Source organism: Anomaloglossus baeobatrachus, chromosome 3, assembly GCF_048569485.1.
Source record: "Anomaloglossus baeobatrachus isolate aAnoBae1 chromosome 3, aAnoBae1.hap1, whole genome shotgun sequence".
Lineage (NCBI taxonomy): Eukaryota > Metazoa > Chordata > Amphibia > Anura > Aromobatidae > Anomaloglossus > Anomaloglossus baeobatrachus.
The window spans coordinates 549,169,328-549,191,682 of NC_134355.1; the positions used below are offsets into that span (position 1 = coordinate 549,169,328).

The 22,355-nt window shown below is 49.3% G+C and overlaps 1 protein-coding gene across 3 annotated transcripts in view; it reads left to right on the plus strand.

Moving 5' to 3' along the window:
• CUL3 (cullin 3) overlaps nucleotides 1-22,355 on the plus strand; it is a 343,821-nt gene that overhangs the window by 83,808 nt on the left and 237,658 nt on the right. For 2 of the 3 annotated variants that reach the window (XM_075340816.1, XM_075340814.1), the window contains exons 10-13: nucleotides 546-653; nucleotides 756-880; nucleotides 13,249-13,345; nucleotides 13,452-13,586. In XM_075340816.1, coding sequence (XP_075196931.1) covers nucleotides 546-653; nucleotides 756-880; nucleotides 13,249-13,345; nucleotides 13,452-13,586 — 465 coding nt within the window. The remainder of the gene's footprint in view (nucleotides 1-545; nucleotides 654-755; nucleotides 881-13,248; nucleotides 13,346-13,451; nucleotides 13,587-22,355) is intronic. The other variant, XM_075340815.1, reaches the window with a different exon arrangement.

The following is a 22,355-nucleotide window of genomic DNA, read 5'->3' on the forward strand; positions in this document are numbered from 1 at the left end:
ACACCGCTTTCCTGTACACTATCCTTGTCATTACTAGTGTCCTGAAGAAGGGGGCAGAGACCCCTGAAACGCGTTGACTTGTATATGTGCCTGCAATAAAAGACTTGGATTAATAATTCTTGGCCTGCTTTGGTGATGAGCGTGGCGGTGACCCCCCCCCCCCCCCCATTTTTCCTTTGAAAATGCGTCTATTTTTGTTTGGAAAACTGGCTCCTGGAGCACTTATGTGATATTGCAGTTCAAATACACTTTTTTTTTTTTAGTGTAAGTCTGGCTGTGATGATATGACTGGATCTATATACAACAGGAAGTATCAGTCTATTGAAAAGCAACTTTAAAAATGTCTTTTTTTTTTTTTTTTTTATAAGCATTTCTAAAATTTGAGTACCTTTTTAAAAGGCCACATTCTTTTGACACCTTTTTAAATGGCTAAACAAAGCAGTGTAAAATAGCTTGTCTGGGAAATATGTTGACTGGAAATGATTATTACTATGGGTATGTATATAATTTTTTTTTTTTTTTTTCCCTTTTCCATTTTTTTATAGACTGAGTGTGGTTGCCAATTTACATCAAAGTTGGAAGGCATGTTCCGAGACATGAGCATCTCTAACACCACTATGGATGAATTCCGGCAACATTTACAGACCACGGGGGTATGAAAAGAAATGTTTCTACGTATATACAGATTTGTGTTAACATTGTGTTTATGCTACTCTCACTACTGTGCCATCATTTCAGTGTTCTGTACATTTCAGGTTTCCTTAGGGGGTGTAGATCTCACAGTCAGAGTACTTACCACTGGATACTGGCCTACACAATCTGCTACACCAAAATGCAACATCCCACCAGCTCCTAGACACGCCTTTGAAATATTTAGAAGGTATGTTTAACAGGAATGAGTATCTATACATTACTGTGGATGTCCTCTTTATTACCCACAGCAGCCGATCAAAAAGCAGACTTCATTTGATGTTTCTAGTGCATTCTGGAAACTACGTTTGTGAGTGCTATGCAAAACAAGTCACTCATGGCAAATCCGCGGTGTGTACTATTATAGCACTTTCTTTTGCTCGTTAATGAGTGTTTTGCTGAATTAATGGTTATTTTATATGCCAACTGGTATAAAAGATATAGAAAAGACGACTTACAGCGCGAATGGTCAGGTACATGTGTAAATACAAGTCTCAGCGCGTCGGCGGGGGGGGAGGCTGTTGAAACATTGCTCTATTGTTTGACCTTTATGGATTAAAAATATGGACTAAATCTTCATCCACTGGGGCGCTGTCTGTCTACATGGTATAAAAGATATGGCACACCCACTTTTTAGTAGTTCTTGTCACATTCCTAACCATATTACCATCTCAATTACTGATAATTTTACATTTACCTGGCCTGTTCGTGAACAAAGCTGTACACCAGATTTATGCACAGACTGCTGATCAATGCTAGGGTTTTCCAGCCATTATTCATCACCAGTTTTCTACTGGAAATTCCTTTTAAAATGAATGTCAGTAGGTTTTTGCTTTGTAACCTGAGAGCAGCATGAGGCAGGGACTGAAACACCGATCAGTGATTGATTGTCACTTATTAATGATGCATGCTGTTGTTTCCACACAATCATTGTTTTATCAGCAAGAGATAATCACTGCCAGAATAATTGTCCTTGTGCCTTCTGGTTGAACTGCTCCTCCAGTACTTACTGTAGATAGAGATATACAGGAAGCAGCTAATCGGTACTTGCTGGCGGGGTTAACTCTCTGAGCTGTGCCTCAACTACAGCAGACGAAACCTTAGAGAAATAAAATGAGCACATACTCTGCAGTAAGTAATTACCGTATTTTTCGGACGCACCGGACCATAAGACGCACCCTGCTTTTAGAGGAGGAAAATAAAATTTTAAGCAAAAATTTGCTCATGTCACTGTTATGGGGAGAGGATGTGCTGCTGACACTATTATGGGGTTATGGCCTGCTCATATACTCCCCAGCCTGCTCATATACCCCCATCATCCTGGTGTATGGCCACATCCTGTGGCAGATAAAAAAAAAAAATAAACGTTCATACTCACTTTACCTCACCTCACTCCCTTCAGCATTGCTCCTCTTACCGTCTGTGTCAGCGGCAGCGCCGCTGTGTGGAGCCGTCCCCGTTCCCCTGCAGCATCGCGATGTCCTCCGGTCTATGCTGGCGCCTGCGTGTGGACACGTGTGCACAGCGATGACGTCATCGCTGTGTGCGCCGCTAGTCTCCACGGCACAGACAAAAGATCGCGGTGCTGCAGGGGAACGGTGAGTAATGTGTACTGATTCACTGCCCCCCTCCCCTCCCCCCCCCCCCCCGCACTGATGTGCGGTGGGCAGTGAATACAGCCGCACATGATCACTCGAGGCTGCAGTTGCCAGGGGTGATCATGTGAGCAGGCTGTTTATCCCCCGCGCATCATCCCGCCCACCTGTCAGTGCCTGCTTCAGCGCTGAGAGATGATGGGCGGGAGGATGGGCGTGCATATTAAAGGAGCGGGTCCATGTGGTCACGGCAGGCGCTGCTACAGCCTGCTCATGCCCCCGATGACCCGCTCTATCGCAGCACCCTCATTCCCCGCAGCCCTACATTCAGACCATAAGACGCACCCCCCACTTTCCCCCAACATTTGGGAGGAAAAAAGTGCGTCTTATAGTCCGAAAAATATGGTACTAATGGTGCAAATAACAGGCTACTTAGCACTGTTTTTAATCAAAAAAGCAATTTGTCTTTTAAATGGCCACAGTGTGATCCTGCCCAGACATGTTGCATCTATACCAGCTTATACTCCGGGTCACTTCTTTAGTTTTGCTTTAGTTTCGATAGCTCTTTAAGCTGTTGTATTTCATTTATATAGCTTCGTAGTGGCAGGTGTTTAACATTCTGCCCCATCTACATTAAGATCGGTTGACGAAAGGTAAGGTTAAATGTTATAGGATGACTGTCCCAACTGGGGTGCACCTTTTCGCGGTGGGATGGCTTTTACACTTCTGTGATCAATAATAGTATTACCTTATGTTATATGTACTAATACTATTTAATTACTGCAGGGTTTATGCTCATTTTGTATCTAGCTTTGGTTTTGTCTGTCTAAAGACCACAGTGTGAACATGCTCATACACATTATTTGTACACCAACTTGTCCTCCAGCTTATTTCTTTAGTTTTACATCTCCAGCAGAGAAAACTTTGATTGCATCACAACTGCTGCACCCAGAAGACTGACACCTCTCTGGGATGAGGGCCTCTTTTCCTACATTATGCAGCTCTCAGATGAGGCAGCAAAAACCTGAAGACAGATTCCCTGTAATGTAGGATAAATAGTAGTGCAGTGTGCTTTCTTTCTCCAACACCATTTTTTTTTCTGTGCAGTTATATCAAAATATCGGTGTAATTGCTTTGTAACTTTTTTTTTTTTTTAGCTGCGTTTTTGAGCTAAAGTCAATTCTTTCCTGCGTTTTTCACCCATGCAATGCATTGTAAAAACGCAGTGATCAAAAACTCACCGAAACACTGTAAAAACGCATGCATTTTTTATGGTGCGTTTTCTGCGCTTTTGCAGCAAACGCAGCGTCAAAAAAACGCTGTGTGCGCACATAGCCTAAGGCTACCGTATTTTTCGGACCATAAGACGCACTTTTTTTCCCCCCCAAATGTTGGGGGAAAGTTGGGGGTGCGTCTTATGGTCTGACTGTGGCTGCGGGGAATGAGGTGCTGCGGTGGAGCGGGTCATCGGGGGCACGAGCAGGCTGTAGCAGCCTGCTGTGACCACGTCGGCCCGCTCATTACATATGCACGCCCATCCCCCACCCATCTCTCAGCGCTGAAGCCGGCACTGACAGGTGGGCGGGAGGATGAGCGGGGACGCGCGCATAGTAAAGAGCCGGCCGCATGATCACCCCTGGCAATTACAGCCTGGAGTGATCATGTGCGGCTGTATTCACTGCTCCCCGCGCGGTCATCATCAGCGCAGGGTGCAGTGAATCAGTACACTCACCCGTCCCCGTGTGTGGAGCCGTTCCCCCGCAGCACGCGATGTCTTCCTGTCTGTGCCGGTCAGCTGATCTGTGCCGGTCAGCTGATCGGCACAGACAGGAAGACATCGCGTGCTGCACACTGCAGAGAGGAAGATGATCGGCTGCTGGGAGTGAGGAAAAGGTGAGTATAAATTTTTTTTTTTTCCTCTGTGCTATAGGATACAGGCTATGTACCAGGATGGTATATGAGCACGATGGGGGCATATAGCAGGATGGGGGGTATATTAACAGGATGGATGGGGGTATATGAACAGGATGGGGTATATGAACAGGATGGGGGTATATGAACAGGATGGGGGAATATAAACAGGATGGGAGTATATGAACAGGATGGCAGTATATGAGCAGGATGGATAGGGGAATATAAACAGGATGGGAGTATATGAACAGGATGGGGGTATATAAACAGGATGGGAGTATATGAGCAGGATGGATGGGGGTATATGAACAGGATGGGGGTATATGAACAGGATGGGGGTATATGAACAGGATGGGGGTATATGAACAGGATGGGGGTATATGAACAGGATGGGGGTATATGAACAGGATGGGGGTATATGAACAGGATGGGGGTATATGAACAGGATGCGGGTATATGAACAGGATGCGGGTATATGAACAGGATGCGGGTATATGAACAGGATGCGGGTATATGAACAGGATGGGGGTATATGAACAGGATGGGGGTATATGAGCAGGATGGGGGTATAGGAGCAGGATGGATGGGGGGGTATATGAACAGGATGGATGGGGGAATATGAGCAAGATGGATGGGGGGTATATCAATAGGATGGGGGTATATGAACAGGATTACTATGAGGGGACTATGAGCAGGATGCTGGTATATAAGCAGGATGGAGGTATATGAGCAGGATGGGGGTTTATAGCAGGATCATATACAAGGCAGGAGGATCATTACCAGGATGGGCTACCTTTAGTAGAGAATTTGGGGACATTACCCCCATAACAGTGTCAGCAGCAGATCCTCACCCCATAAGTGTGTCATGACCACATTTTTTTGCTTAGTTTTATTTTCCTATTTCTTTATCGTTCCTATGGGAGACCCAGACATTGGGTGTATAGCTTCTGCCTCCGGAGGACACACAAAGTACTACACTAAAAAGTGTAGCTCCTCCCTCTGAGCATATACACCCCCTGGATAACCAGATCTAGCCAGTTCATTGCTTTGTGTTCAGGAGGCATGCATCCACACATGCATTCTCATCTGATTTTTCATTTTTGGAAAGTTTTTGAAGAAAAGCGGGTCCAAGCCTGGACTCCCGGCATGTCCCTTCTCACCCCACTGTGTCGGCGGTGCTGTTAAGGTTGATTTACAAGGCTGGAGCCTTACATGCCGCGCTCCTTCACCATCCCTCGGGCTCTGGCTTGAAGTGGGAGCCAGCACGGTTCTCCTTGCTTTGCAGGAGACCGGTCTCCATCCGCAGCCCTTCAGGATCCTGCTGGACGGAGCACTCATACCCAGGGACTTGGAACCCTGCGTCTCAGCAAGCTAAGTACCTGAGACTTTTATATTCGGGGGTCCCGGTACTTTATTATGGTGGGAGAGTGTGCTGTGTAACTTTTGTGACATTTCCGGCCGGTTCTCTGGCTGTCGCCTGAGAACCGCGCCGATGGTGCCTGCGCGCCGGCCGCATCGCTTAAATTTAGGCCCCGGCTTCGCCGGAGGCCTACTTTCGATTTCACTGCCCTCGCATGTCAATCATGCAGAGGGACAGTGCGGCTCCGCCCCAGCGGCCGTTCTACACAGGGGAGGGACACTCCTCTCTGAGTACATGTCCCCTCCCCTGTAAATCTCCTTGGCCCTCCAGATCCCGCTCTCAGAGCAGGTCCCGCCCCCTCTCCTCGCTCCGGCGCCATTTTCTCAGCGTTTTTCTCTGGATCAGCGCTGGCTGCAGCATCCCTGCTAAGCTGCTTGGGGGTCCGGGCTGTGGGATCTGGAGGGCACACAAACTGTCTGGTAAGCCACAACCTCCGGTTGTGGACCTTCTTATATACTCTCTGGGGGTCATTCTGGCTCAGAGCCCCCACTTCAGCAGCATGTCTCACATGAGGAGCAAGGCTGCAAGGCTGTACTCAATATGCACTGCATGTAAGCTCGTGCTGCCTGAACCGAGCACATATCCACATTGTGATGCCTGCTCTAACCTGACAATGCCTCAGCCTGGAATCGCACCCACAGTGGTCCCTCCGGCTGCTCCGGCTCCGGTGGCTGAACCCCCGGCTTGGGTAGAATCCTTCTCTAGGTCAATCTCCCAGTCTTTTGCCGACTCCATGGGACAGCTGTCCCGGACTTTGCTGAACATACATCAGCTCCCTTCTCAGGGCGCCTCTGCTGCTAGGGCTCTCTCAGCAGAGCTCACAGAGGATTCTTCATCTGGTCCCAGACCCCGTCCTCCTAAAAGGAGACGCAGGGTCCCCTCTCCTTCCTCGTCCCGTTGCTCTGATTCACAAGCTGACTCGCAGGACGAGGAGGATGCCTTTACTGGGGGCTCGGACGCTACCTCCATGTGCCCCATTGATCTGTCCGAAAGTGACGCAGATGTTAGTGATTTGATTGCGTCCATTAATTCTGTACTGGACCTCAATCCGCCAGTATCAGAGGAGCAACCCTCTCTGGCAGAAAAGCACCAGTTTACCTTGCCTAAGAGGACAAGGAGTGTGTTCTTTAACCACTCCAGTTTTCAGGCCACTGTGACCAAGCCTAGGTCCTGTCCTGACAAACGCTTCCCAAAGCGTGGTTCTGATGACCGTTTTCCCTTTCCACCTGAGGTGGTCAAGGAGTGGGCTCATTCCCCAAAGGTAGACCCCCAGGTGTCTAGACTCTCAGCCCGGACCGTTGTTTCAGTGGCTGATGGCACCTCTCAAGGATTCCACTGACCGCCAGGTTGACCTTCTGGCCAAATCTGTATATGAGGCGGCTGGGGCCTCCCCATCTTTTGCACCAGTGTGGGCTCTCAAGGCCATCTCTGCTTCTCTAGAGGAGATGCATTCCCTCACCAGGGAATCTATGCCCGAAATGGTTGCCTTAACTTCCCAAGCTTCAGCTTTTTCATCCTATGCCATGTCTGCCATGCTGGAGGCTTCTCACCGCACTGCAGTGGCTTCGGCTAATTCCCTCGCTATCCGCAGGATCTTGTGGCTTCGAGAGTGGAAAGGCAGATGCTTCTTCGAAGTACCTTGCTGGGCTCCCTTTTGCTGGATCCAGGCTATTCGGTGAACAACTGGATGAAATTATTAAGGAAGCTACTGGCGGGAAGAGTACTTCCATGCCACAAACTAAAACCAGGAAACCTGCCCAGGGTAGGAACCAGTCGAGGTTTCGTTCCTTTTGTTCCTCCAACTGGTCATCCTCTAAGCCCTCCGCCTCGTCCACTAACTCAGCCAAGGACCAAAAACCCAACTGGCGCACAAAGGCGCGTCCACAAAAGACCGCAGGAGCTGCTGCCACTAAGGCAGCCTCCTCTTGACTATCTGGCCGCGCCAGCAACGTCCTTAGTCGGTGTCAGGCTCTCCCACTTTGGCGACGTGTGGTTTCAACACGTCTCCGATCAGTGGGTGCGGGATATCCTCTCCCACGGCTACAGGATAAGAATTCTCTTCCAGCCCGCCAAACAGATTTTTTCTGTCAACTCCCCCCTGCTCCAAGGCCGCCGCCTTCTCTCAGGCCGTGGCATCCTTGCAGGCCAACGGAGTAATTGTACCGGTTCCCGCCCGGGAATGGTTCAGAGGTTTCTACTCAAATCTCTTCCTAGTCCCCAAAAAGGACGGTTCCTTCCGGCCCATCCTGGATCTCAAGCTTCTCAACAAGCATGTTCAGGTGCGGCATTTTCGCATGGAGTCTCTGCGATCAGTCATTGCCTCAATGACCCAAGGAGATTTCCTGGCATCCATCGACATCAGAGATGCCTATCTGCATGTGCCAATTGCAGTTTCACACCAGCGTTGGCTACGTTTTGCAATCTGAGAGGAACATTTCCAATTCGTGGCTCTCCCCTTCGGGTTAGCCATGGCCCCTCGAGTATTCACCAAGGTCATGGCAGCAGTGGTTGCGGTTCTGCACCTCCAGGGGTTGGCAGTGATTCCTTACCTGGACGACCTAGTCAAGGCTTCATCCAGCGCAGACTGTCAGCGGAGTGTCTCGCTCACTCTCCACTCTAACCCAATTCGGGTGGCTTGTCAATCTGCCCAAATCCACTCTGACTCCGACCCAGAGTCTCACGTACCTAGGGATGCAGTTCGAGACTTTGCCGGCACTTGTGAAGCTGCCCTTAGTCAAACAGCAGTCCCTCCATCTGGCGGTGCGCTCTCTGCTGAGGACCCGCCGTCATTCCATCAGGCACCTGATGCAGGTGCTGGGTCAGATGGTGGCGTCCATGGAGGCTGTTCCCTTTGCCCAGTTCCATCTTCGTCCTCTGCAGCTGGACATTCTCTGCTGTTGGGACAAGCTGACTTCCTCCTTGCACAGGCTAGTGGCTCTGTCGCCACAGACCAGGGGCTCCCTTCAGTGGTGGCTTCGGCCCCTCTCTCTGTCTCAGGGACGCTCCTTCCTGGCCCCGTCTTGGGTGATCCTCACCACGGATGCCAGTCTATCCGGCTGGGGAGCAGTATGTCTCCACCACCGAGCACAGGGCACTTGGACTCCGTCCGAGTCAGCCCTCTCGATCAATGTGCTGGAAACCAGAGCTGTGCTTCTGGCTCTCCTAGCCTTTCACCACCTGTTGGCGGGCAAGCACATCCGAGTCCAGTCAGACAACTTGACAGCGGTTGCCTACATCAATCACCAAGGCGGGACACGCAGCCGCCTGGCAATGTTGGAGGTTCAACGCATCCTTCAATGGGCGGCGGACTCCAAGTCCACCATATCCGCAGTCCACATCCCAGGCGTGGAAAACTGGGAGGCAGATTATCTCAGCCGTCAAACCGTGGACATTGGCGAGTGGTCCCTGCATCCGGCAGTGTTTCAGTCAATCTGCCGCAAGTGGGGCACTCCGGAAGTGGATCTAATGGCATCCCGGCACAACAACAAGGTTCCGGTTTACGTGGCTCGCTCCCACGATCCTCAGGCCCTTTCAGCGGACTCTCTGGTTCAAGATTGGTCCCAGTTTCGTCTGTCCTACGTGTTTCCCCCTCTAGCTCTCTTGCCCAGAGTTCTGCGCAAGATCAGAATGGAGGGCCGTCGGGTTATCCTCATTGCACCGGACTGGCCCAGGCGAGCTTGGTACCCAGACCTGCTCCATCTGTCCGTAGAGGTGCCGTGGCATCTTCCAGACCGTCCAGACCTTCTCTCACAAGGTCCGTTTTTCCGCCAGAATTCTGCGGCTCTGATTGACGGCGTGGCTCTTGAGTCCTGGATCTTGACGGCTTCTGGTATTCCTCTTGAAGTCATCTCCACTATGACTCTGGCTCGGAAGTCTTCCTCGGCCAAAATCTATCACAGGACCTGGAGAATTTTCCTGTCCTGGTGTCGCTCTTCCGGCCATGCTCCTTGGCCTTTTTCCTTGCCGACCCTTCTGTCCTTTCTACAGTCCGGTCTGCAGCTAGGACTATCCCTCACTTCCCTCAAGGGACAAGTCTTGGCTCTGTCAGTGCTGTTCCAGCGGCGTATCGCCCGGCTGGCTCGGGTGCACACCTTCATGCAGAGCGCGTCTCACATCATTCCGCCATACCGGCGGCCCTTGGATCCCTGGGACCTCAATCTGGTCCTCACGGCCTTGCAGAAACCCCCCTTTGAGCCTCTTGGGGAGGTTTCTTTGTCTCGTCTTTCACAGAAAGTGGTCTTTCTAGTGGCCATAACTTCCCTCAGGAGAGTCTCTGATTTGGCTGCGCTCTCTTCGGAGTCACCTTTTTTGCTTTTTCATCAAGACAAGGTGGTTCTCCGTCCGACTCCGGATTTTCTCCCTAAGGTGGTTTCTCCTTTCCACCTTAACCAGGACATTTCCCTGCCTTCCTTTTGTCCAGCTCCTGTTCATCGCTTTGAAAAAGCGTTGCATACTCTGGATCTGGTGCGGGCGCTCCGGATCTATGTGTCTCGCACCGCTGTTCTTAGGCGGTACACCTCTCTTTTTGTGCTAACCACAGGTCGGCGTAAGGGCCTCTCGGCTTCTAAGCCGACCTTAGCTCGTTGGATTAGGTCGGCCATATCCGATGCCTACCAGTGTACTCAGGTGTCTCCCCCGCCGGGGATCAAGGCAGACTCTACCAGAGCTGTCGGTGCCTCTTGGGCTTTCAGGCACCAGGCTACGGCTCAGCAGGTCTGTCAGGCTGCCACTTGGACTAGCCTGCATACCTTTTCAAAGCACTACCAAGTGCATGCTCATGCTTCGGCAGATGCGAGCTTGGGCAGACGCATCCTTCAGGCGGCTGTCGCCCATTTGTGAAGTTAGGCTCTGCCTACTTCTCAGTTTTCTGTTTATTCCCACCCATGGACTGCTTTGAGACGTCCCAATGTCTGGGTCTCCCATAGGAACGATAAAGAAAAAGAGAATTTTGTTTACTTACCGTAAATTCTTTTTCTTATAGTTCCGTATTGGGAGACCCAGCACCCTCCCTGTTGCCTGTTGGCAGTTTCTTGTTCCACGTGTTATCACCGGCTGTTGTTGTAGACAGAGGCTCCGGTTGTTCCGGTTCTTGCTCTGTCTTTACTTGTGGGTGGCTATTCTCCTTCAGCTTTTCCACTAAACTGGCTAGATCTGGTTATCCAGGGGGTGTATATGCTCAGAGGGAGGAGCTACACTTTTTAGTGTAGTACTTTGTGTGTCCTCCGGAGGCAGAAGCTATACACCCAATGTCTGGGTCTCCCAATACGGAACTATAAGAAAAAGAATTTACGGTAAGTAAACAAAATTCTCTTTTTTCCTCCTCTAAAACCAGGGTGCGTCTTATGGTCAGGTGCGTCTTATAGTCCTAAAAATATGGTATATGCCCACGGGACTTTTATTTTGCCGCGGTAAAACAGCGCATTTATCTAGATTTTCTAGATAAATCTGTAGGCTTGAGCAAGTACAGACAGTCCCCATGTTATCCTATGGGACATGGGGGAGTGGAGTGTCTGTGTCCATGCTGCGGTATGTGCGGCTGCGGAACATGCTGCAGATTTCCCGCAGCCGCACGTAATTGCATGTCAATTATTCCTGTGAAAATACCTGCGTAATTTCTGGCCCTTCCCTATGCAGATAGAGGCCGGGACTTCCGCAGGTAAGTCGCACGAATGTCCGCAGGTTTACCACAGCTATTTCGCTGGAATCCTGCAGCAATGTATAGCTGCGGATTCCGGGGATCAGCTGCGGGAAACCTGCGGATGTATCCGCGGGTACATAGCCTAAGACTTCTATGTTTGGTTATACGAAAGGGAGTAGCCCATCGGCCAAAATAAAATAAGTTGTTACTCGCCGTCCCTGGGACCAACTCTCTCCTTGTTTACAGCCTGCAGTTTTGATGTCTTGACATTAGCACGACTGTTGCAGCCAATTACTAGGCTCTATTTAATCTGCACAGGCTGCTATAGTTGTGACGTCACCACTACAGACTAATTGATCGTCAGAGCAGCGGAAAAGAGGCAGCGCTGAACCAGAGGGGGGGTCAATGACAGATCCTTTAATTCCAGTGTTTGAGTGAAAAAAATCCTTTTTGTTCCTGGAAAACAGTTTGTACAGGCATAAAATAGTCTCACATGTCACCGAAATACTAGGACATGAAAAAATAGAATAAAATTTATATTAACATGTAATTTCTTCCCTTAACCCCTTTACGACCATGGACGGATCTTTCCGTCATGGATCGTGTCCCGGTAATCCCCGCCCCCTGCCGCGGGCAGGCGGCGTGGATCGGCACACATATCAGCTGTTTTCAACAGCTGACATGTGTGCCTACATGTTCCGAGTGGAATCGCATTCCACCCGGAACATTAACCCCTTAGATCTCGCTGCCAAAGTCTGGCAGCGAGATCTATATGCGCGCGGCCATCTTTTTTTCTTACCGCCGCCCCCTCCGGACGTCACGTGAGTGATCACGTGACGTTCGGTGGTTGCGATCGTAGCACAGGGTCATGTGATGACGCCTGGTGCTAAGAAGTTTCACTTTCATTCTTCCTCGGCACGGAGCAGAGGAAGAAAGAAAGTGACTATTTCTGCTGTTTACAGCGGAATAGCTGTGATCAGCAGATAGCGATCAGCAATCGGATTGCTGATCGCTATAGCCCCCTAGGGGGACTAGTAAAATAAAATAAAAAAAGTAAAAAAAAAAGTTTTAAAAAATTAAAAAAAAATAAAAAAACCTAAAAGTTCAAATCACCCCCCTTTCTCCCCATTGAAAATTAAAGGGTTAAAAAATAAATAAATATACACATATTTGGTATCGCCGCGTTCAGAAATGCCCGATCTATCAAAATATAAAATCAATTAATCTGATTGGTAAACGGCGTAGTGGCAAAAAAATTCCAAACGCCAAAATTACGTTTTTTGGTCGCCGCAAGTTTTACGCAAAATGCAATAACAGGCGATCAAAACGTAGCATCTGCGCAAAAATGCTACCATTAGAAACATCAGCTCGAGACGCAAAAAATAAGCCGTCACTGAGCCACAGATCCCAAAAAATAAAAACGCTACGTGTTTCGGAAAATGGCGCAAAACGTGCGCCACTTTTATTGGACAAACTTGTGAATTTTTTTTAACCCCTTAGATACAAGTAAACCTATACATGTTTGGTGTCTACAAACTCGCACCGACCTCAGGTATCATACCCACACATCAGTTTTACCATATAGTGAACACCGTGAATAAAACATCCCAAAAACTATTGTGCCATCACACTTTTTTTGCAATTTTTCCACACTTGGAATTGTTTTGCTGCTTTCCAGTACACCATATGGTAAAACTTATGGTTTCATTTAAAAGTACAACTTGTCCCGCAAAAAACAAGCCCTCATATGGCAAGATTGACGGAAAAATAAAAAAGTTACGGCTCTCGGAAGAAGGGGAGCAAAAAACAAAAACGCAAAAACGGAAAGTGCCCCGGGGCTGAAGGGGTTAAAACCATTTATACATCAATTGCAAATTTTTACGCAAGGTCAAATATCTTCCTTCCCATTTCTGCTTGTCAATATGTCTCGCATAACTATATATTATGGTCTATTTATTATTGCTGTAAATAATTTCTCTTCTTTGCCTATAAAGGTTTTACCTTGCTAAGCACAGTGGACGGCAGCTCACATTGCAGCACCACATGGGTTCAGCAGATCTCAATGCCACCTTCTATGGGCCTGTAAAAAAGGTAAACTTCATAATTGCTCTATGTAAAGTTACGGGAATGTGGCACACACCTCAATGTCACAAGGGCCTTATTTAGGTTTTATAGTGTTTTTTTGCTTTTGTCCTAGGAGGACGGCTCAGAGGTCGGTGTTGGAGGAGCACAGGTTACTGGTTCTAACACAAGAAAACACATACTGCAAGTCTCCACTTTCCAAATGACAATACTAATGCTCTTCAACAACAGAGAAAAGTATACGTTTGAGGTGAGTTGTTAAAATTTTTTCGTTTCAGGACCTTTCTAATTTACAGCAAAGAAAACAAAAGCCTTGTTTATTAGTCTTGCGAGAAGATGTCACTTTACAATGTTTTGCTTTTTTCCCCTGTGTACAGAATGTTCCTTCTATCTTCTTGTTTTTTAACTTACAAGTACATAATCCAGAAGTTAAAGGGGGAAAAAAATCTCACCCTCAGTTTTAATTTTTTTTATTTAACCCTTTCCTAACATGTACACAACGGATGTAACGTGCATGTGTATCACGCTGATTGCCAATCTTTCTGCTTCACGGACACTTCACAGTACAGACGCTGCTATTTTGGTCGGCCTGTGAGATCATAACAGCTCATTTTCAGTGTTTACTGAAATACAAAGGTTTAGGCATTGTTAGAAAAAATGTCGTTTTCAAATTCCAGTGTTGGTGGAATATGGTTAATTGGAAGGCCAGTAGGCACTATTACTGGTGTAAGCTGCCGTAAAATCGGCAGGTGTTGGCCAGGTTTTATTTCCTGCACTGTACAGAATCGCCACCATCGCAGCCAACAAAGTACTTTGTTTCTGGGGAACAGCAAGAAGCCTGACAAGGCAACAATATCATGGGATCAGTAAGGTGAAGTCTGTTTGGTCAATAACAGAGTCTCAAGAAGAATGCTAAATGGCAAGCCAAAATACAAGACTCCAAGGAGAAGAAGTTTAATAAACTTGGTTTCTTTGTCACTCATGCTGATGCCATAAAACTTATAAAACTTCAGGAAGACCGTAACTTCTTGCTTGCTCAAAGAGAGGTTGTGGCGGAAGCAGAGAACTGTTAGACAGAAAGCTGGACAAGGTGGTGGAAAGAAGAATTACAGACAGAGAAACTAAGAGAAAAGAAAACAGGGAATTCATCAATCGACAGCATCAACTGAACTTTACAGTATTAGTAGCAGTTTCGGCGACCATGGCGCTTCCGACAACGGTGGTGATGAGGGTGAAGGACATTTTAGTCCCAAGAAACGTAGGTTGTGAAGACCAGTCATCATTGACTCAGGAAGTGGCTGCAGCTCTAGACAGAACTAATACCAGTGATACAAAAGTGTCCTACCTGCTTGCTGCTGCTTTATCAGACTCTTTGTCATGATCCAGACAGTCTCACGTTGAACAGGGAATCTACCAGACAGACTTGTCATCGAGAGAGTGCAGCAAATGCTGTCAAAGCTTTGTTGGATAGCAGTGGTCCGCTGACTGTACACTGGGATGGGAGAAGATTTTCCAAGCCAGACCCGCAGTGAAACTGCTGAGTGATTGGCAGTACTAGTGTCAGGAGGAGGAACTGAGAAGTTAACAGTCTGAGACACCTAACAGCACAAACTAAGGCCGTATTCAAGGTACTGCAAGATTGGCAGCTCCTGGATAAAGTGAAGTTTGTCATTTGACATGACCAGTAGTAACACTGGTGTAAAAGCTGCTGCATTCATCCTCAGACACTGCAGAAAAAAGTGCAGAGTTTATCGCATATGCATTATGTTCACAAGCAAATTATTGCAAGCATGTTTGATAAATTGTGGCCGGCATCAACAGATCCAAAGATAGTTGTTTGAGATTTTCAACTGCATTGAATCAACTGGATAAAACCAAATTTTTGGCTACATGAAAGATGTAATATTTGACCCACTTAAGGAGTATCTAATTGAGTTTTGCACAAACCAGCTTGCACAATGCCGTCCAAAAGATGACTGCAAGGATTTAACACTGGCGATCCTGTTCCTTTGTTCGCTGGCAAACCCAGATGTACACATCAACATTCCAGGTGCCTACCATCTGGGCCATTGGATGGCCAAACTGATATACACTTTGAAAATCTTCAGTTTTCGTCATCAATTTTGTTGAACTATAAAAGCTTAAAAAAAAAATAAAAGCTCTAGCCAACTTTTGCAGTTTTACTGTCTGCTTAAATTGAAGGCTTGGTAACAGTCAGATCCAAGCCACATTGCCACAAAATTCCATAAGTGAAACGATAAACCGAGCAGTCCTCAAACCACCTTCCTCTAGTTCAGTGTTTCTCAACTCCAGTCCTCAAGACACATCAACAGATCATGTTTTCAGGTTTTCCTCAGCAGGATTTCCTTAATGTTGCCCAGGTGATGGAATTATTCCCTGTGTAACATTGAGGAAAACCTGATCTGTTGGTGGGTCCTGAGGACTGGAGTTGAGAAACACTGCTCTAGTTAGACACATAGTGCTGGGTCACATGGGAAAAGTAACATTTTTATTTCTTCAATAATTAAGTGTGCAGCCAGTTACTACAGAGAACAGATCGAGCAATCTGATAAAACTAGGAAATGTCAAGTGGCAGTAATAATGATCTGGTGCAAATTCAGTCCAAGTTGTATAATTGGCTTGCGCGTTCTAGTACCAGTGAAACAGGTCTTGGCCTGTTGTTGGCCGTCCGTAATGTGACTCAGACCAGGAATACTCGGTTGCAGTAACATGTGTGCATTTCAAATTCATGCTTTTTGTGCAGTTACCATAGGCCTTATGGCACGCATGTTGGCAAGGCCGCTAATTCATTTTAAGTCAGTGACTTAGTTCAGAAAGTTTTTCAAGATTAGGAAGCTCAATCTTCCAGTTTTAAGTTTTCTATTCAAGCCATCATGGAGAAGAGCCTGCTGGCAATGGAGGCTGTAACGAAGGTCTGTCTTCCATAGTGATGAGTCTTAAGGGGGCTTTACACGCTACGATATCCGTGCCGATATCGCTAGCATGCGTACCCACCCCCATCGTTTGTGCGACACTGGCATATCGCTGCCCGTCGCACACAAAATCGCGTACCGCCGTCACACATACTTCCCTGCCCTGCGACGTCTCTCTGGCCGGCGATCACACGGCAGGCGTCCAATAGAAGCGGAGGGGTGGAGCGATGTGTGCTGCCGCAGGAACGAGGAACAACATTAACTATTTTTGGTTTTAGGTCGACCTCTCCGCAGCAAACTATTTTGGCCGCTTTTGCGATCGTTTTGGGTCGCACAAATGTGTCATAAGCTGTGATATCGTTAATGACGCCGGATGTGCGCCTTGGAAGCAGTGATACCTGGAGATTTGTTTGGTGACCACATGGGCAACACCATGAAAAGGCCATCACCAGGGAACATGAAAATGACCGAGGAACCATTTCAGAACGTTCACTAGACCACTCCAAAGTCTTTAATTTTGTATTCTTAAGCCATTCAGAGGTGAACTTGCTGGTGTGTTTTTAGATCATTGTCCTGCTGCATAACCGAAATGCACTTCATCTTGAGGTGACGAACAGCTGGCCAGATATTTTCTTTCAGACTTTTTTGGTAGACAGCAGAATTCATGGTTTCATCACAGCAAGTCTTGTAGTTCCTGGAGCAACAAAACAGCCCCAGACCATCACACAATCACCACCATATTTTACTATTGGTATGATGTTTGTTTTCTGAACTTTTGTTATTTCTACACCAGATGTAATGGGACATACATCTTGCAAAACTTTTTGCCAGTCCACTGAGTATTCTCCCAAAAATCTTAAGGATCATAGAGATTTTCTGGCAAAACGAAGACAAGCATTTGTTTTTTGCTCTGCAGTGGTTTACTTCTTAGAACTTTGCCATGCAGTCCATATTTAACCAGTCTTTCTTTATCGTTCCTTTGGGAGACCCAGACCATGGGTGTTTAGCTTCTGCCTCCGGAGGACACACAAAGTACTACACTTAAAAGTGTAGCTCCTCCCTCTGAGCTTATACACCCCCTGGTGAGCCAGTCCCAGCCAGTTTATCGCTTTGTGTTCAGGAGGCATGCATCCACACATGCATTCTCATGATTTTTTTTCTTTGGAAGACATTGAAGAAGTGCGGGTCCACGTCTGGACCCCCGGCATGTCCCTTCTCACCCCACTGTGTCGGCGGTGTTGTAAGGTTGATTTCCAAGGTTGGAGCCTTACATGCCGTGCTCTTTCACCATCCCTCCTGGGCTCTGGCTTGAAGTGGGAGCCAGCACGGTCTCCATGCCTGGCAGGAGATCGGTCTCCATCCACAGCCCCTTGAGGATTCTGCTGGACCGGAGCACTCATCCCCAGGGACCTGGCCCTGCGTCTCAGCAGCTAAGTACCTGAGACGTTTATGTGTTGAAGGTCCCTGTATTTATTGTATGGGGAGAGTATGCTGAATGTGTTTGTTTTGGCATTTCCGGCGGGTTCTCTAGCTTCCGCCCGAGAACCGCGCCGATGGTGCCTGCGCGTCGGCCTCGCCGCTTAAATTTAGGCCCGGGCTTTGCCGGAGGCCTAGTTTCTGTTAACTACCCTCGCATGTCACTCATGCAGAGAGGGACAGGCACGGCTCCTCCCGGCGGCCGTCCTGCACAGGGGAGAGACACTCCCCACTGCTGGGGCGTGTCTCCTCCCCTGCAGGTCTCTATGGCCCTCCAGTTCCTGCTCTCCTACAGGAACGCCCCCAAGTCCCGCCCCCTCTCTTCGCTCCGGCGGCCATTTCTCAGGCAGAGTTCACTCTGCGCTGGGCCTTTCTGCACTCTGCATCCCTGCTGAGGTGCTGTGCATTGGGGGTCCGGGCTTCGGGATCTGGAGGGCACACAACACCGCTTCCAGCGGTCTGGTAAGCCACAGCCGGTCTCTGGTTGTGGACCTCTGTATATTCTCCCTGGGGTTCATTCTCTTGCAGATCCACCACTCCAGCAGCATGTATCACACGAGGAGCAAGGCTCCAAAGCTTTATACTGTATGCGCTGCATGTAAGCTCCTGCTGCCTGAGCCGAGCACCTATCCACATTGTGATGTCTGCTCTAACTTGGCGGTGCCACAGCCTGGAGTCTCACCCCCAGTGGTCTCTCCGGCTGCCTCTGCACTTGTGGCTGAACACCCGGCCTGGGTAGAGTCCTTTTCTAGGTCTATCTCCCAGTCATTTGCTGAGTCCATGGGACTTTTGTCCAGGACTTTGATGAATGAATATGCATCAGCCCTCCTCACAGGGTGCCTCTAATGCTCTTGCTAAGGGTCCTTTAGGAGCCCTATCCTCTGACCTCCGTCCATCGGAGCTCACAGAGGATTCATCATCAGGTCCCAGACCCCGTCCTCCTAAGAGAAGGCGCAGGGTTTCCTCCCCCTCCTCATCCCGCGGCTTACGGGGGGCTCGGAGGCTAACTCCATGTACCCCATCGATCTTTCCGAGGGTGACTCAGATCTTAGTGACTTGATTGCTTCTATTAATTCTGTACTAGATCTCAATCCGCCAGTATCAGAGGAGCAACACTCTCTGGCAGAAAAGCACCAGTTTACCTCGCCTAAGAGAGTAAAGAGTGTGTGTTCTTTAACCACTCCAGTTTTCAGACCGCTGTGACCAAACCCAGGGCCTGTCCTGACAAATGCTTCCCAAAGCGTGGTTCTGATGACCGTTTTCCCTTTCCACCTGAGGTGGTCAAGGAGTGGTCTCACTCACCATAGGTAGACCCCCAGGTGTCTAGGCTCTCAGCCCGGACCGTTGTGTCGGTGGCTGACGGCACCTCACTTAAGGATTCCACTGACCGTCAAATTGACCTTCTGGCCAAATCTGTGTATGAAGCGGCGGGGGCCGCGTTTTCCCCGACTTTTGCAGCAGTGTGGGCTCTCAAAGCCATCTCTGCTTCTCTAGAGGAGATGCATTCCCTCACCAAGGAATCTATGCCTGAGATGGTTGCCTTAACTTCTCAAGCTTCAGCTTTTTCATCTTATGCCATGTCTGCCATGCTAGAGGCTTCTCACCGCACTGCGGTGGCTTCGGCTAATTCCCTTGTTATCCGCAGGATCTTGTGGCTTCGAGAGTGGAAGGCAGATGCTTCTTCAAAGAAGTACCTTGCTGGGCTCCCTTTTGCTGGTTCCCGGCTGTTCGGTGAACAGCTGGATGAAATTAAGGAAGCTACTGGCGGGAAGAGTACTTCCATGCCACAAACAAAGACCAGGAAACCCGCCCAGGGTAGGAATCAGTCGAGCTTTCGTTCCTCCAACTGGTCGTCCTCTAAGCCCTCCGCCTCGTCCGCTAACTCAGCTAAGGACCAGAAATCCAACTGGCGCCCAAAAGCGCGTCCGCAGAAGACCGCAGGAGGTTCTGCCACTAAGGCAGCCTCCTCATGACTCTCTACCCGCTCCAGCAACGTCCTTAGTCGGTGGCAGACTCTCCCACTTTGGCGACGCTTGGTTAAAACAAATCTCCGATCAGTGGGTGAGAGATATCATCATATCTCACGGCTACAGGATAGAATTTTCTTCCAGCCCGCCAAACAGATTTTTTCTCTCATCTCCCCCCTGCTCCAAGGCCGCCGCCTTCTCACAGGCCGTGGCATCCTTGCAGGCAAACTGAGTAATTGTACAAGTTCCCGCTCGGGAACGGTTCAGAGGTTTTTACTCAAACCTCTTCCTAGTTCCCAAAAAGGACGGTACCTTCCGGCCCATCCTGGATCTCAAGCTTCTCAACAAGCATGTTCGGGTGCGGCATTTTCGCATGGACTCTCTGCGATCAGTCATTGCCTCAATGACCCAAGGGAATTTCCTGGCGTCCATCGACATCAGAGATGCCTATCTACATATGCCAATTGTAGTTTCACACCAGCGTTGGTTACGTTTTGCAATAGGAGAGGATCATTTCCAATTCGTGGCTCTCCCCTTCGGGCTAGCCTCGGCCCCTCGGGTATTCACCAAGGTAATGGCAGCAGTGATTGCGGTTCTGCACCTCCAGGGGTTGGCAGTGCTCCCTTACCTGGACGACCTTCTAGTCAAGGCTCCATCCAGCGCAGACTGTCAGCGGAGTGTCTCGCTCACTCTCGCCACTCTAGCCCAATTCGGGTGGCTTGTCAATCTTCCCAAATCCACTCTGACTCCGACCCAGAGTCTCACATACCTAGGGATGCAGTTCGAGACTTTGCTGTTTGATTAAGGGCAACTTCACAAGTGCCGGCAGTCTCTCCAGCTAGCGGTGCTCTCTCTGCTGAGGCCCCGCCGTTATACCCTCAGGCGCCTGATGCAGATGCTGGGTCAAATGGTGGCGTCCATGGAGGCAGTTCCCTTTGCCCAGTTCCATCTGCGCCCCCTGCAGCTGGACATTCTCCGCTGTTGGGACAAGCGGCCTTCCTCCTTACACAGGTTAGTGGCTCTGTCGCCACGGACCAGGAGCTCTCTTCAGTGGTGGCTTCGGCCCCTCTCCCTGTCCCAAGAGCACTCCTTCCTGGCCCCGTCCTGGGTGATTCTCACCACGGATGCCAGCCTATCCGGCTGGGGAGCGGTATGTTTCCACCACAGAGCGCAGGGCACTTGGACTCCGTCCGAGTCAGCCCTTTCAATCAATGTGCTGGAAACCAGAGCCGTGCTTCTAGCTCTAGCTTTTCACCACCTGTTGGCGGGCAAGCACATCCGAGTCCAGTCAGACAACTTGACAGCGGTTGCCTACATCAATCACCAAGGCGGGACACGCAGCCGCCTGGCAATGATGGAGGTACAACGCATCCTTCAATGGGCGTCGGACTCCAAGTCCACCATATCCGCAGTCCACATCTCAGGCGTGGAAAACTGGGAGGCAGATTCTCAGCCGTCAAAGCGTGGACGGTGGCGAGTGGTCCCTGCACCCGGCAGTGTTTCAGTCAATCTGCCGCAAATGGGACATTCCGGACGTGGACCTAATGGCATTCTGTCACAACAACAAAGTTCCTGTTTACGTGGCTCGCTCCCACGATCCTCAGGCCTTCGCCGCGGACGTTCTGGTTCAAGACTGGTCCCAGTTTCGTCTGTCCTACGTGTTTCCCCCTATAGCTCTCTTGCCCAGAGTCCTGCGCAAGATCAGAATGGAGGGCCGTCGAGTCATCCTCATTGCACCGGACTGGCCCAGGCGAGCTTGGTATCCGGACCTGCTCCAACTGTCCGTAGAGGTGCCGTGGCATCTCCCGGACCGTCCAGATCTACTCTCGCAAGGTCCGTTTTTCCGCCCGAATTCTGTGGCCCTCAAATTGACGGCGTGGCTCTTGACTCCTGGATTTTGACTGCTTCTGGTATTCCTCCTGAAGTCATCTCCACTATGACTCGGGCCCGTAAATCTTCCTCCGCTAAGATCTATCACAGGACTTGGAAGATTTTCCTGTCCTGGTGTCGCTCTACCGCCCATCCTCCTTGACCATTCTCTTTGCCGACCCCTCTGTCTTTTCTACAGTCCGGTCTGCAACTAGGACTGTCCCTCAACTCTCTCAAGGGACAAGTCTCAGCTCTGTCTGTACTGTTCCAGCGGCGTCTCGCTCGGCTGGCTCAGGTCCGCACCTTCATGCAAGGCGCGTCTCACATCATTCCGCCCTATCGGTGGCCCTTGGATCCCTGGGACTGTAACTTGGTCCTCACGGTATTGCAGAAACCCCCTTTTGAGCCTCTTGGGGAGGTTTCTTTGTATCGTCTTTCTCAGAAAGTGGCCTTTCTAGTTGCCGTAACTTTTCTCAGGAGAGTCTCTGATTTGGCTGCGCTCTCCTCGGAGTCACCTTTTTTAGTTTTTCATCAAGACAAGGTGGTTCTCCGTCCGACTCCGGACTTTCTTCCTGAGGTGGTCTCTCCCTTCCACCTTAACCAGGACATTACCTTACCTTCCTTCTGTCCGGCCCCTGTTCATCGCTTTGAAAAAGCGCTACATACTCTAGATCTGGTGCGTGCTCTCCGGATCTATGTATCTCGCACCGCTGCGCTCAGGAGGTGCACCTCTCTTTTTGTGCTAACCACAGGTCGGCGCAAGGGCCTCCCTGC